The sequence below is a fragment of the Terrapene carolina genome, unplaced genomic scaffold (assembly GCF_002925995.2).
Source record: "Terrapene carolina triunguis isolate 2854851 unplaced genomic scaffold, T_m_triunguis-2.0 Scaffold62, whole genome shotgun sequence".
In the NCBI taxonomy this organism is placed as follows: Eukaryota; Metazoa; Chordata; order Testudines; family Emydidae; genus Terrapene; species Terrapene triunguis.
This window is the reverse complement of record NW_020664413.1, coordinates 621201-633169: the sequence shown is the minus strand read 5'-3', so window position 1 is coordinate 633169 and position 11969 is coordinate 621201. Positions and strand designations below refer to the sequence as shown.

The 11969-nt window shown below is 59.2% G+C and overlaps 1 protein-coding gene and 1 pseudogene across 1 annotated transcript in view; both read right to left on the bottom strand.

The window, feature by feature from the left end:
• Window positions 1-609: 609 nt before the first annotated feature.
• The window catches only part of FEV (FEV transcription factor, ETS family member), a 50499-nt gene continuing 39139 nt past the window's right edge, over window positions 610-11969 (bottom strand). Inside the window, exons 2-3 of the mRNA XM_026647720.1 lie at window positions 11668-11957; window positions 610-1121 (exon numbers count right to left, since the gene is read on the bottom strand). Coding sequence (XP_026503505.1) covers window positions 610-1121; window positions 11668-11957 — 802 coding nt within the window. The remainder of the gene's footprint in view (window positions 1122-11667; window positions 11958-11969) is intronic.
• Window positions 7544-7641, bottom strand: LOC112110590 (annotated as a pseudogene).

Below are 11969 nucleotides of genomic sequence, written 5' to 3'. Positions count from 1 at the left end.
CCACGGCAGACGGAGGGGCTGGGCTGGGGAGCAGCTGGGCCCCCACGGCAGACGGAGGGGCTGGGCTGGAGAGAGGCTGGGCCCCACGGCAGACGGAGGGGTGGGGCTGGGGAGAGGCTGGGCCCCACGGCAGACGGAGGGGCGGGGCTGGAGAGAGGCGGGGCCCCACGGCAGACGGAGGGGCGGGGCTGGAGAGTGGCTGGGCCCCACGGCAGACGGAGGGGCAGGGCTGGAGAGAGGCTGGGCCCCACAGCAGACGGAGGGGCTGGGCTGGAGAGAGGCTCAGTCTGGGACCCCCAGTGACCTGCAGCCTGGCGACCCCGGCCACTAGCTGCCCCTTCCCCACCAGCCCCAGATGCTGCCCTGGGAGAACCTCACCCTCTGGGCATGGCTGGCATTGCCAGCAGGGCGCTGGCTTGGCCTAATTGCCTTCTGGACTCAGAGGGGATGAGGGTGAGGTGGGCAGGGAGACGGACCCATCTCTTACGGGGTCCAGCCACCTACTCAGAAAAGCCCCCTCTCCCCCCAAGGGCCACGAGGAAAGAGGGGGTCCCTCGAAGGGGAACCCAAAGGCAAACCCACCCCCCACCTGGCACGCCCCGGCGGGCTCTAATGGTAGTGGTTATTCATGTTGTTGATGTGGGAGGCGGCCATGGCGCTGAAGGGGGCGGAGGGTTGCAGGCCGTGGCCGGGGTAGAGGGTGGGGGCGGACCCCGGCCAGTAGGAGAAGCTGGTGGGCGTCACCCCCGAGGCCATGAGGTTGAGTTTGGAGATGCCCGAGAAGGGCAGGGGCGCCAGGTTGCCCTGGAACTTGTAGAGGGCGTGGTCGGGGGCGGCGGGCTGGCAGACCTGCGCCAGGCCCTGGAAGTCGAACTTGTAGGCGTAACGCTTCCCGTGCACCTTGGTCATGATGTTCTTGTCGTAGTAGTAGCGCAGGGCCCGGCTCAGCTTGTCGTAGTTCATGTTGGGTTTGCTCTTGCGCTCGCCCCAGCGCCGGGCCACCTCGTCCGGGTCGATCAGCTTGAACTCCCCGTTGGTGCCCTCCCAGGCGATGCAGTTCAGGTTGGCGCGGTCCGACAGGAGCTCCAGGAGGAACTGCCACAGCTGGATCTGCCCGCTGCCTGCGAGGCCAAGGGGCAGGCGGTTAGCGTGACTGCGCCCGGCGTGGGGGGTCCGAGCCTGTAACCTGGCACGTCGCCCCTGGGGCAGACGGACATGGGTCATCACGGGGCTATGCCCAGCCCTGGCTCTTCACCCTGCCCCTCCACAGCCCCCGGGGCTCCCGTCCATAACCCTGGCAACTGCCACATGGGGGCCTGAGCGGGAGCCCCCGGGGAACCACACTGATCATCAATTTCCATAGCAGGGCTGGGGGCAGGGGCTGGCACTGGACAAGTCCCACCCCCCATCTCCCCCCGCCTGAACGTCTGGAGAGCTTCCCCGAGAGCAGCGCGTTGGTGGGGACGCCCCGGCAGTGCCCAGCCCAGGAGTTACAGGCACGGGCTTGGAAGGTGATCGCCCGGGCGCCCGAAAAGCCCCAGAGCCGCCGCTCCCTGGTGCTGCCCGATGTGGGTCCTGTGGAGGGAGGGGTTCACCTGCTTTGTGTGATGAAGGGGGGGAGTTTCTTGTTTTTCCTTGTTTCTTATGGGGGATTTTCTTGGGTTTCCTATGGTTTGCATGCAGAGGGGGTGGGACTCAGTGTCCCTGGGTGTTGCTGGTTAACGAGGGGAGGGGAGGGGGAGTTTGTTGGTACACAGGACCGGAGAGGGAACTTGGGACCCCAGCCAATGGTCTGGAGGATGGACACCCCAGCGACTGGTGACCTGGCGACCCGGAGGCCCAGCTCAGGAGTCACAGCCGGTTCTGGCCAGTGGGAGGATAATGGGCTGCAAAAAGAGGAGAGGAGGCCCAGGTGACCCAGTTTACGACCGTGTTTCCCTGGAGAGAAGACAATGGACAGAGGCGGGGCTTGGGGTCGGGGGTATCAGATGCCCAGCTGGGAAGCAGGGGGACTCTGGGCTGGAGAGGGGGGGCAGGCAGAGCCCACCTGGAAGCAGGGGAGACTGGGATGTGCTGTGCTGAGGGAGGCCAGGCCTGAGGCCCGGAGAGTTTCCTGTGCTGGGTTCAACTCTCAATAAACCCTCCTGTGTGACGCTGGCTGAGAGTCACTCCGGTCTAGAGAACAGGGCGGGGGTGGGGGGGCATCAACCCCTTCGGGGGCGGAGGCCCGGGGGGTCCAGAGCGGGTGGACTCCCTGAGGTGGCCCACGGCAGAGACAGACATGCTAAGGCTCAGAGAGGTGCGGCTCCAGGAGGTGGAGGGGCCTGACCCCGAGAGAGAGTGGATCCCCGAGAAGGGCTGTCTCACTGAAAGGGGCACCCCCCATGGACCGCACGGGGCCAAGAGTGGCCACGACCTGTGAGTCCGTGACACCCTGCCTGCCCCAAGTCACTGTGCCCAGTAACTGGGGCCGTCTGGCAGCGGGGTCAGTGCCCTGTGTGGACAGGTCCCAGAGAAACCGTCCAGCCCATCCCCAGCAGTGTGCTGCCCCCAAGTGGAGCGAAACCAGCAACGCCACAAATATTATTAGAGAGACACGGGGGAGAGGAGATCTCTTTTGCTGGAGCAGCTTCTGGTGGGGATGTGATGTGTTCGAGCCGCAGGGAGCCCTTAATGCAGGTGGAACAGAGTGTTTAGCGCACGTAGTTAGCACATGTTGTATGGGCTCATTGAATTGTCTCCTTAGAATTGGTACGGCAACCCCCATCTTTTCATGTACCATGTATCTATATCTGCCTACTGTATGTTCCACTCCATGCCCCTGGTGAAGTGGGTTCTAGCCCACGAAAGCTTATCCCCAAATAACTGTGTTAGTCTCTCAGGTGCCACAAGGATCCTCGTTGTTTTTGCTGATACAGACTAACACGGCGACCCCTCTGAAACCATTCAAGGGGGCATGGCTGGTTAAGAGCTTTGCAGTCAAAAACAGGGGGCTGCTGGGTGACAGACTGTTGTAATGAGCCATAAATCCAGGGTCTCTGCTCAGTCCGGGATTTGTAGAGTCTAGCAGAGTGATGAACTGACGCTCACCGGCTCTGTCTTTTTCAAGCGTTGGGCAGGTTCCCTCTGAGGACCAGGACGGAGCAGGGGTCAGACATGGGGTGATCACGGTGGTGTTCCCCCGCAGGTGACGGGGTGGTTTTGTCTTTGATCATTTTCCTGTGTGAGTTAATTTGAGAGCACAGGGATTGTCTGGTTTCACCCACATCACTTGTTCTGGGGGCACTGGCTGAGACACACCACATGTTGGGAGGGGCGTGTGTGGGACCCATGGATCTCGAAAGGCGGGGTGTGCTGGGTGTTGATCATTGTATGACACCCTGTCACTCGCGGGTGAACACGTTTCACAGCGCGATCGCTCTGTGTCTGGACAGAGACACTGGATTTATGGCTCATTACAACAGGCTGTAACCCCCTCTGCTTGTCCTATGACTGCAAAGGTGTTAACCAGCCCCTCCGCCTTGAATGGGCCCTTACAACACATGCTAACTACATGCGCTAAACACGCAGTTCCTTTGTGTCTAGCTGACACTGGGAGAGCCTTTCCCAGCCCTGAGAGCGCCCTGTGCGGCTGGGAAGCTCCTCTCTGTCCCCAGCAGGAGTGGGTCCGTCCAATAGAAGATTTCACCTGCCCCGCTGTGTCTCTCTAACACCCTGGGACCAACGGAGCTACAAGGAACGCTGCAGACAACAAATACTATTAACATTTCTATGGGGGCCGCGCTGAGCCCCCAGCCGCACGCCCTGCCCCCAGTCAGTGCTGTACAAACACATAGTGCAAGTCCTGCCCCCAGAGCCTGCAAAAAACTCAGCAACAAGAGGGGCTGCGTTGGGGCGGGGAAAGGAGGTCAAACACCGCAGGAGACATGGCTCTGTTTTTACTGCAGAGTCACATACATCAACAAAACGGCCCCCGTAACATCCCTCTGGGTGCTGTGTGTGTAACATACCTGTGTGTGCCCGAGTGTGTGACATACCTGTGTGGTGCTGGGTGTGTGTAACATACATATGTGTGCCCTTGAGTGTGTAACATGCCAATGTGCGAGTAACATGGGCATGTGGTGCTGTGTGTGTAACATACCCGTGTGTGCCTGTGAGTGTGTAACATGCCCATGTGCGCGTAACATACTTGTGTGGTGTTGTGTGTGTGTGTGTGTAACATGCCCATGTGATGCTCTGTGTGTGTGTAACATGCCCATGTGCATGCAACATACCCATGTGGTGCTGTGTGTGTGTAAAATACCCGTGTGTGCCCATGAGTGTGTAACAGGCCCATGTGGGTGTAACATATCCGTGTGGTGTTGTGTGTGTGTGTGTACCATACCCATGTGGTGCTGTGTGTGTAACATACCTGTGTGTGCCCGTGAGTGTGTAACATGCCCATCTGCATGTAACATACCCATGTGGTGCTGCATGTGAGCACAATGCACCCAGGTGCCCGTTTCTGTGTGCGCCGCTCCCTCTGAGACTGCGGCCTCCCACCACAGCAAGTCCCCGCCAGGCCGATGACCCAGCACCCAGCAAGGGGACGCTGGAGATCGCAGGAGACAGGGCCTCCCGGGAGCTGGGCCTCACCTGGGGGCTCCCAAACGTTTTACTTGGGAGACCTGCCAACCACATTTCGTCTTTTTGTGACCCCCACTCAGGGTTCTAGCGGGGGGGGGGGCAAAATCTGAGGCCAGCGTCCTCCTCCTCGCTGTCCCAAGGGGACACCCTCTGCCCCAGCACCACCCCCGCATGCTGGCCCAGCGCCGAGGGCAGGCGCTGGCGGGCTGGAGAGTTAGCGTGCCCCTCACTCACCCTGCAGCGGTGGCTCTGTCCCGGGGCTAGGCCCAGCTCCCCGCTCCAGGCCTTGCGACCTGATGTAAACCTGAGGGGAACCAGGCCCAGCCCTGCAGGACAGCAGCTGCCACTATGGGGTGAGTGCAGGGCGGGCTCGCTCTCCAACATCTCCCCTTCCCCCAGGGCTTCCCCTCTGCACCGGGCCTGCGACCATCTGGAGCCTTCAGCGAGCCACTGCTTGGGAAACTCTGGCCTAGACAGTGGAACTCCCTGCCACAAGACAGAAGAGACACCAGGCTTCAAAGTGCATCTCCTCCCTCTGCCTTAGCTTCCCCTCAGTCAGCTCTTCACACAGAGACATCCAGTGTACCCCCGACACACGGCCACCCCCGACGTGCCCAGAAACCAAACTACCTGTAAGCTAACCACCTCTTTTCTCCTGCCGGCGGGGAAGGAAGAGAGAGAGACAGTGATTGTTATTTCTACCCGAAACACTCGGGAGGGGTCAGGCACTGCCAGACAGTAACAGACAAACAGGCTAAACTCCAATGGAATTCAGTGGGGATCTTGTCTGAGTCTGGACTGAGCAAAAGTGATAAAGGGTCTGAGGACTGGGCGTGTGTGTGTGTGTGTGAGGGAGAGAAATGGATGTGTGTGTCTGTGTGCATGTGATGTGTGTGTGTGTGTGAGAGAGAGAGAGAGAGAGAGATGGATGTGTGTGTGTGTGTGTGTGCATGTGATGTGTGTGTGTGTGTGTGTGTGTGTGATAGAGTGTGCATGTGCATGTGACATGTTTTGTGAGAGAGATGGATGTGAGTGATTGTTGTGTGTGATGGTATGTATGTGTGCCTGTGATGGATGTGTGTGTGTGTGATGGATGTGTGTGTGTACATGTGATGTGTGTGTGTGTACATGTGATGTGTGTGTGTGATGGATGTGTGTGTGTGACATGGGGGGTGTGTGTGCATGCGATCTGCGTGTGTACATGTGATGTGTGTATGTGATGGATGTGTGTGTGCGCGTGTGTGATGGATGTGTGTGTGACATGGCTGTGTGTGTGCGTGTGATGTCTAAGGCACCCAGCTGGGTGGCCGGCCAGTGCACACGCGTGTCTCGGTGTGGGAGCTGGGTTTGAAAGCGTCTCCTCCGGGAACTGGGCGCCGGTTGTGCTAGTCTCACCTGCAGCCAGGGGCGCTGGGTTCGACTGGAGAGCCCCCGGCTGCCTGGAGAGCTTTGCACTCAGCTCCTGGGGCAGGCGCCCGGATAGTCAGCCCTCCATGGCTAGCAAGCAGAGCTGGCTGAGGGGCGAGTTGACCCAGTTCCGAAAAGAACCAGCCAGCCCCTGAGCAGGTCCCTGTCCTGTATCCCGCCACCAGCCTGCCTGCCCTCTAGCCACAGTGCTTAGGCCCCACAGCAGAGCACTGGCTCACGCAGACCCAAAGCAGACAGCTGGGCACAGGCACTCGCTTGCCTTCGGCTGCCACAAGCCAAGGCAATTGCTGAGGAAGGACTCCCCTTCCCGTGGCGGGCAGGAGCCGGGAAAGGAGTGGGAGCGGGAGTGGGGGGAGGGTGGCAGAAAGGCCAGTGCAGTTCAGCCTCCCAGCCCCATGGATTCCCCCCCCCCAGCCCCACACACTGCCCCCTTGTTGGAGATTGTTCACCACTGCACCCAGAACCCCTGCACACCCCAGCATGGACGGGTCCCCCCCCCACAGTTTACTGAAGCTGGTGGGACAATATGCAGCTGTCCCACCAGCAGAGATCCCTGGTTCCCCGTTGACCTCGGCCAGTTCCTGGTGCATTTAACGTGTGCTCCATCGATATGGCATAGTGCACACACCTTACCAAAGTCAGTGTGTGTTCCAGGTATGCAGTTACCTCTGTCAGCCAAACTTGCTATCTCAGCAAAGTCTGAAATCAGGTTTGTTTGACAAGACCTATGTTGGCCTCATTCATTATATTCCTGTCCTTTATGTCTTTACCAGCTGAATCTCATGGGAGTTTTTCCATTGTTCTGCCCAGTACTGATGTCAGACTAACGAGCCTATGGTTACCTGGGTCATCCCACTTGCCCTTTTCAAATATTGGCACAACATCAGCACTTTTCCTGTCTTCTGCTATTTCCCTTGTATTCCAAAATTTATTAAAAATTAAGATGAGCAGGCCAGAAATCTCCTTAGCCAACTCTTTTAAGACTCTTGGGTGCAAGTTATCTGGTCCTGTTGATTTAAAACTATTTAGTCCTAGTAGATGTTGTTTAACATCCTCCTGAGTTACTAATGGACTGGAAAGTACTTCATCTTCCTCATGTGATACAAGTACAGCAGCCTGCTTCTTTCCAAATATAGAACATAAATATTTATTGAACACTTCTGCCTTTTCTGCATCATTAACAATTTCACCATCTCTATCTAGCAACGAGCCTGTACCATTACTAGTATTTCTTTTGTTTATAATATACTCTAAAAACTCCTTCTTAATTTCCTGCCAGCCATGGATTTTTCCCTGACGTCTTCGGCTTCCTTTATCAATTTTCTACACTTCACTACTTCTAATTTATATCGATTGCAATCTATTTCCTCTTTTCCCCATTTGTTAGTATGGCTTTTTTTTATTTCCAACTGCTGCCTTCACCTCACCACTGAACCAGGATGGGCTTTAAGTCGAAGTTGTCCTTTCACAATTGTGGAACTGTGGCTTTTTGGCCATGGAACGGTTCACAAATTTGCGTGTCATTAGCATTTACAGGGGCCATGCTAATCTTCTCTGTATTGTTCCAATTTTAGTATATGTGGCCACTGAGTAAACTCTTCTTAAAGAGCTCCCAACTTTCACCTACCTTCTTCTCTCTAAAATTTTCCTCCCAGTCAATTTCACTGATTTTTTCCTCAGCTTTGGGAATCAGCCCTTTCGAAGCAGCAGGAATATCTGTGACTGGTTGGGATTGTCCTCTGTTTCCCCACCATTGGTTTCCTAAGAGTCGGAGTACCACTAATAATAGCGCAGATGATGTTTTCCCTTTCTCAATTTCATCCCATAACTCCCAGTTCAACCCCCAGTGCCCTAAATCACCCCCCTCCTTCCTCAGGGTTTGCACCCTTCAGCTCCTTGCAGACAGTGACCCCTTAGTTGTGTCCTATCCAAGCCAGAGCCAGGTCCTGTGACGCTGCTCTGAGTTTGTCAATATCTTCCTGGTAATGCGCTGCCCAGAACAGGATGTGGTGTTACCTGCCCACCAGCGTTAGCAGCACTTGGGGCCTGGCGCAGAGCAAACCATGCCAGCCCATGTTTTCAAACAGAGCATTGGTGACGCTTGCTCTGAGTGTTCAAACTGTTGGATGGCCCAGGCAGGGCCGGCTCCAGGCACCAGCTTAACAAGCAGGTGCTTGGGGTGGCCAAGGGAGAGGGGCGGCACCTGCGGCAATTCGGGGGCTGCAGGTCCCTCACTCCCTCTAGGAGCAAAGGACCTGCCGCTGAACTGCCGCCGCCGATCCCGGCTTTTTTATTTTTATTTTTAATTTTTGCTTGGGGTGGCAGAAATGCTGGAGCCGGCCCTGGGCCCAGGGGCCCCTTCTGTGCCCCCAGTGCTGCCTGTCTGGGGTTAGCAGGGGGGCCGATGCGTGGGAATTTAACCCCTGCTATGCCCCAGGCCTAGGGTGCAATGGTTCTGCGCATGCAGCCACGCACTCCGCTGGGAATGGCTGATACTGGGGGGGCCCTTTTGGAACGGGGGCCCCCCAGATCAGAACATTGGGGGGGGGGGCACGGGACAGGCATGGCCAGAGTGGATCAGACCCGGGCTCCATCTAGCCCAGTGTCCTGTCACCCATAGGATACCCTGGTTATTTTCTGTGATATTTGCTGTAACAGCTCTGGAGAGTCTTGTTCTCCCATGAATCATCCATGCAAACAATCCTTTAAAAAAACCCTGCTACGCCTCCCGCTGCACGGATATCTTGTGGCAGCGAGTTCCGCTGGCTAATGTGCGTTGTGTGAACAGCTTTCCTGGGCTTTGTTCTGAATTTGCCCCTTTCATTGACTGGCCCGTTGTCCTGGTGTCATGAGACGGGGTGAAAAGAACTTCCTGGTCTAGCCCAGTCGTGAGTCTGTATGTGTCTGGCATGGTCCTGTCCTCAAGGAAGCCAACCCCGGGGCGTCCCCTCTCGCTGCCTAGCAGATCGGTTCAATCCGGCTGCCCGTGCACCCCCGGGAGCATCCCCTTCCTCCCAGTATCAGGGGCTGAGCCGGCCCACAGAGCCGGGCAGACTGAAGGTCCCTCTCCGCGTGCCTAGCGTCCCCACTTGCAGCTCCTGTCAGCAGCCGCCGCATCCCCGCCCTGCCCCGCCGCCCAGCCAGGGCGCTTCCCCCGCCTGCTCTCGGTCCTCTCCCGCTGTCTCCGGGGCCGGGTTTGCATGAGCGAGGCCCTGGCTCTGCTCGCCGGGTGCTGCAGCTCCGAGCCGAGGGAATGCAGGGGGCAGGAGGGCAGGGTTCTCGGGGAACCACACCCCAAAGCGCCCAGCGGGAGGAGGCTGCGGCTCCGGGCTGCGTTCAGACGAGAGCTCCTAGCCCAAGGCTGCTCCCGTTCACACCAACCCCAGGCAGTCACGGGGCAAGCGAGGCACCGGGGGGGGGGGTGCGAGAGATAGACAGCCCCACCCTGGCCACTGCAGCTCCCTGGATAGAGCGGCCCTGAGCTCTGCCCCCGGATCATTGTACAGGGGCCGGGAGACCTTTCAAACCTGCCCGGGGGCTGGAGGCTGGCAGCTGCCTGGCCAGTGGGTTACTCACAGGCACCGCTGAATTCATACTTCTCCGCGGGTGCCTGGCCGGGCCCGTAGCCGGGACAGGGAACGGGGGTAACAGGGGCCCTGGCCGGGCCCGGAGACAGGGGGAGGGAACGGGGGTAACAGGGGCCCTGGCCGGGCCCGGAGACAGGGGGAGGGAACGGGGGTAACAGGGACCCTGGCCGGCAGAAAGGGCTGGTGAGGGTCAGACCGGGGGGTTCATAGGGCGTTTTCTGGGCACGGTAACTAGATGGTGTCTCCTCGGTGCCCGACACACCCAGATTAGGTGCCTGCTCCGTCTTTGTCTGACCAGCCCCCAGCGTCCTGGGCAATTCCCCCACCCAACTCGAGAGCCTGCTGCCCCCAGCATCCAGCCTGCAGCCGCCCCGACCCCCGCCCAGCCTTGTCTGTCCGGGCGCTACAGCCTCTGTTCTCAAATTCCCCCACCCCCGCTGCCACACCCTGACCGGTCCGTACACTTCAATAGCGCCCGATTTCATCGGGTGCCACAAAGCGCCGTTCGGACACTGGGGCTAACGGGAACAAACCCAAAGAACCGGGTATGAACCGGGACAGAATAGCCTGGCGTGGCGTCCCGGGTCTTTGTCAGCCGCCCTCCAGCTCCTCTGGGGGTGTCGGGTTCGGGTTGTTCTGTCCACACCCCGTTTGTACCGATCATTGCTGGCGGCGGTGTGTTGACAATAGCCAGTGGGTCCAAGAAATGCGGTTAAACCGTTTGGAGAACATTTCAGCGGCGCGGAGTCTGTCCGCCCCGCACACACACGGACCGACCCGCGCCGGGTAGCCGCGGGGTCTGGGAGAGCGGCCGGGACCGGTTTGCTATTGCGCCTCCGTATTCCACACCCCCCGTTTCCCCTCGAGCTCCGTTTGGCGAACGCGGCGCCGGGACATTCGGCTCCCAGGACCCACAAGCCAGAATTTAATCCCGGGTGAATCCACAGGCGGGAAATAACCGAGAGCCGGGCGTGAATGGCCAGATCCGGATCAGATCGATGGCCAGGGCTCCAGTTTACAAGGGACGGTGATTTAAAGGGAGCGAGGCGGACAAGAGTCTCCCCGAGGGGCAGATTTAGAGGCGGGCGGGTTTGGGGGGGTTTCTTCGGGCTCGGTTTTGTTTTAAATCTAACTCGATCTAACGGTGTTTGTTACATTGGGCAGCTCCTTCCGCCGGATTCCTTCGATTGTGTTTATTAATCCCTGGGACTCGAGCTAACGGGCAGATCTCGTGTGAGTCCATCGGTCCCGAGTGGCCCCCAGCCTCTCCCCGAATCCCCACCTCGAAAGTTGATCCCGCACCAAACGATCACATTGAAATTCTCCTCTGGAAACCCCGAGGGCGCGTGGCTCAGACTCCGCGTTAAGCGCACGGGAGTTCGCGGCCAATTCGGATTCCAGTTCGGCCAGCCCCTTGGGCTACCCTCCCCGCAGCTCAGGCGGTGGGGTTTGGGGGTGCAGGGTGGGGCGGGAGTTTCCCTTCGTTGTTTCCAATAATCCGGCGGGGTTTGGCAGAAGCTGGAGGCGCTGGGTCAGGAGGAAAACGTTGGTTTCGGGCTCCGGGGAAAAAACGAATTACCACCCCCCCCCCGGCCCCCGAAAACAAAGCCCGCGTCTCCCAGCTGAAGGGAACCCAATTCTCTCGGTCCCGGCCCCGATGCCGCGGAGCTAAATTCCGGGGTTTGAAAAGCGTCAGTCCCACCCGTGCAATTTCCCCGCGCGTGGGAGAGGGGATCCCCGTCTGTGCAGGGTCCTCCTGCTTCTTTGCTTCCCCCTTCCCCCGAAAGGGCTGGGTCACTCTTGTCTCCCTCGTGTTTCCAGCCTGGCCCCAGTGCCGGGGCGGGGGGCGAATACCCCTGTCCTGCCCCGGCAAGGTTCCTCACCCGCCGCAGGAGCCGAAAGACGCGCCGCGCCCCGGCAGACCGAGGCTGCGCTGCGGAGCGCCGTGTAAACGCTCCGAGTTGGCTCGGCCGGGCGAGGTGCGCGCGGAGGGGCCCGGCGGGAGGGACAGACGTGGCGCCCTTACCTTTCTGCACGCCGGGGCTGAGCGAGCCCCACGCCGGGCTCTTCCCCTCCTTGAACAGAGTCTCGCCAACTGGATCTGGAGCGGAGACAGAGACGCGTTCGCACGGGGCCAGGTCCCAACCCGCTCCGGAGTCGCTTTGCCGCTCCCCAGCGCCCGCTGGGCGGCTTTTAAAGCGCTGCCCGGTCCCCAGCCCCCTGCGCGCCGGCGGCCGCTTCCCCCCCGCTGGGGCTATGAAGCCAGGAAACGCGTCCAGGAAAAAGGAAATCCGATTTCCGACCGAGCCCGGGGCGCTTTAAATAGGG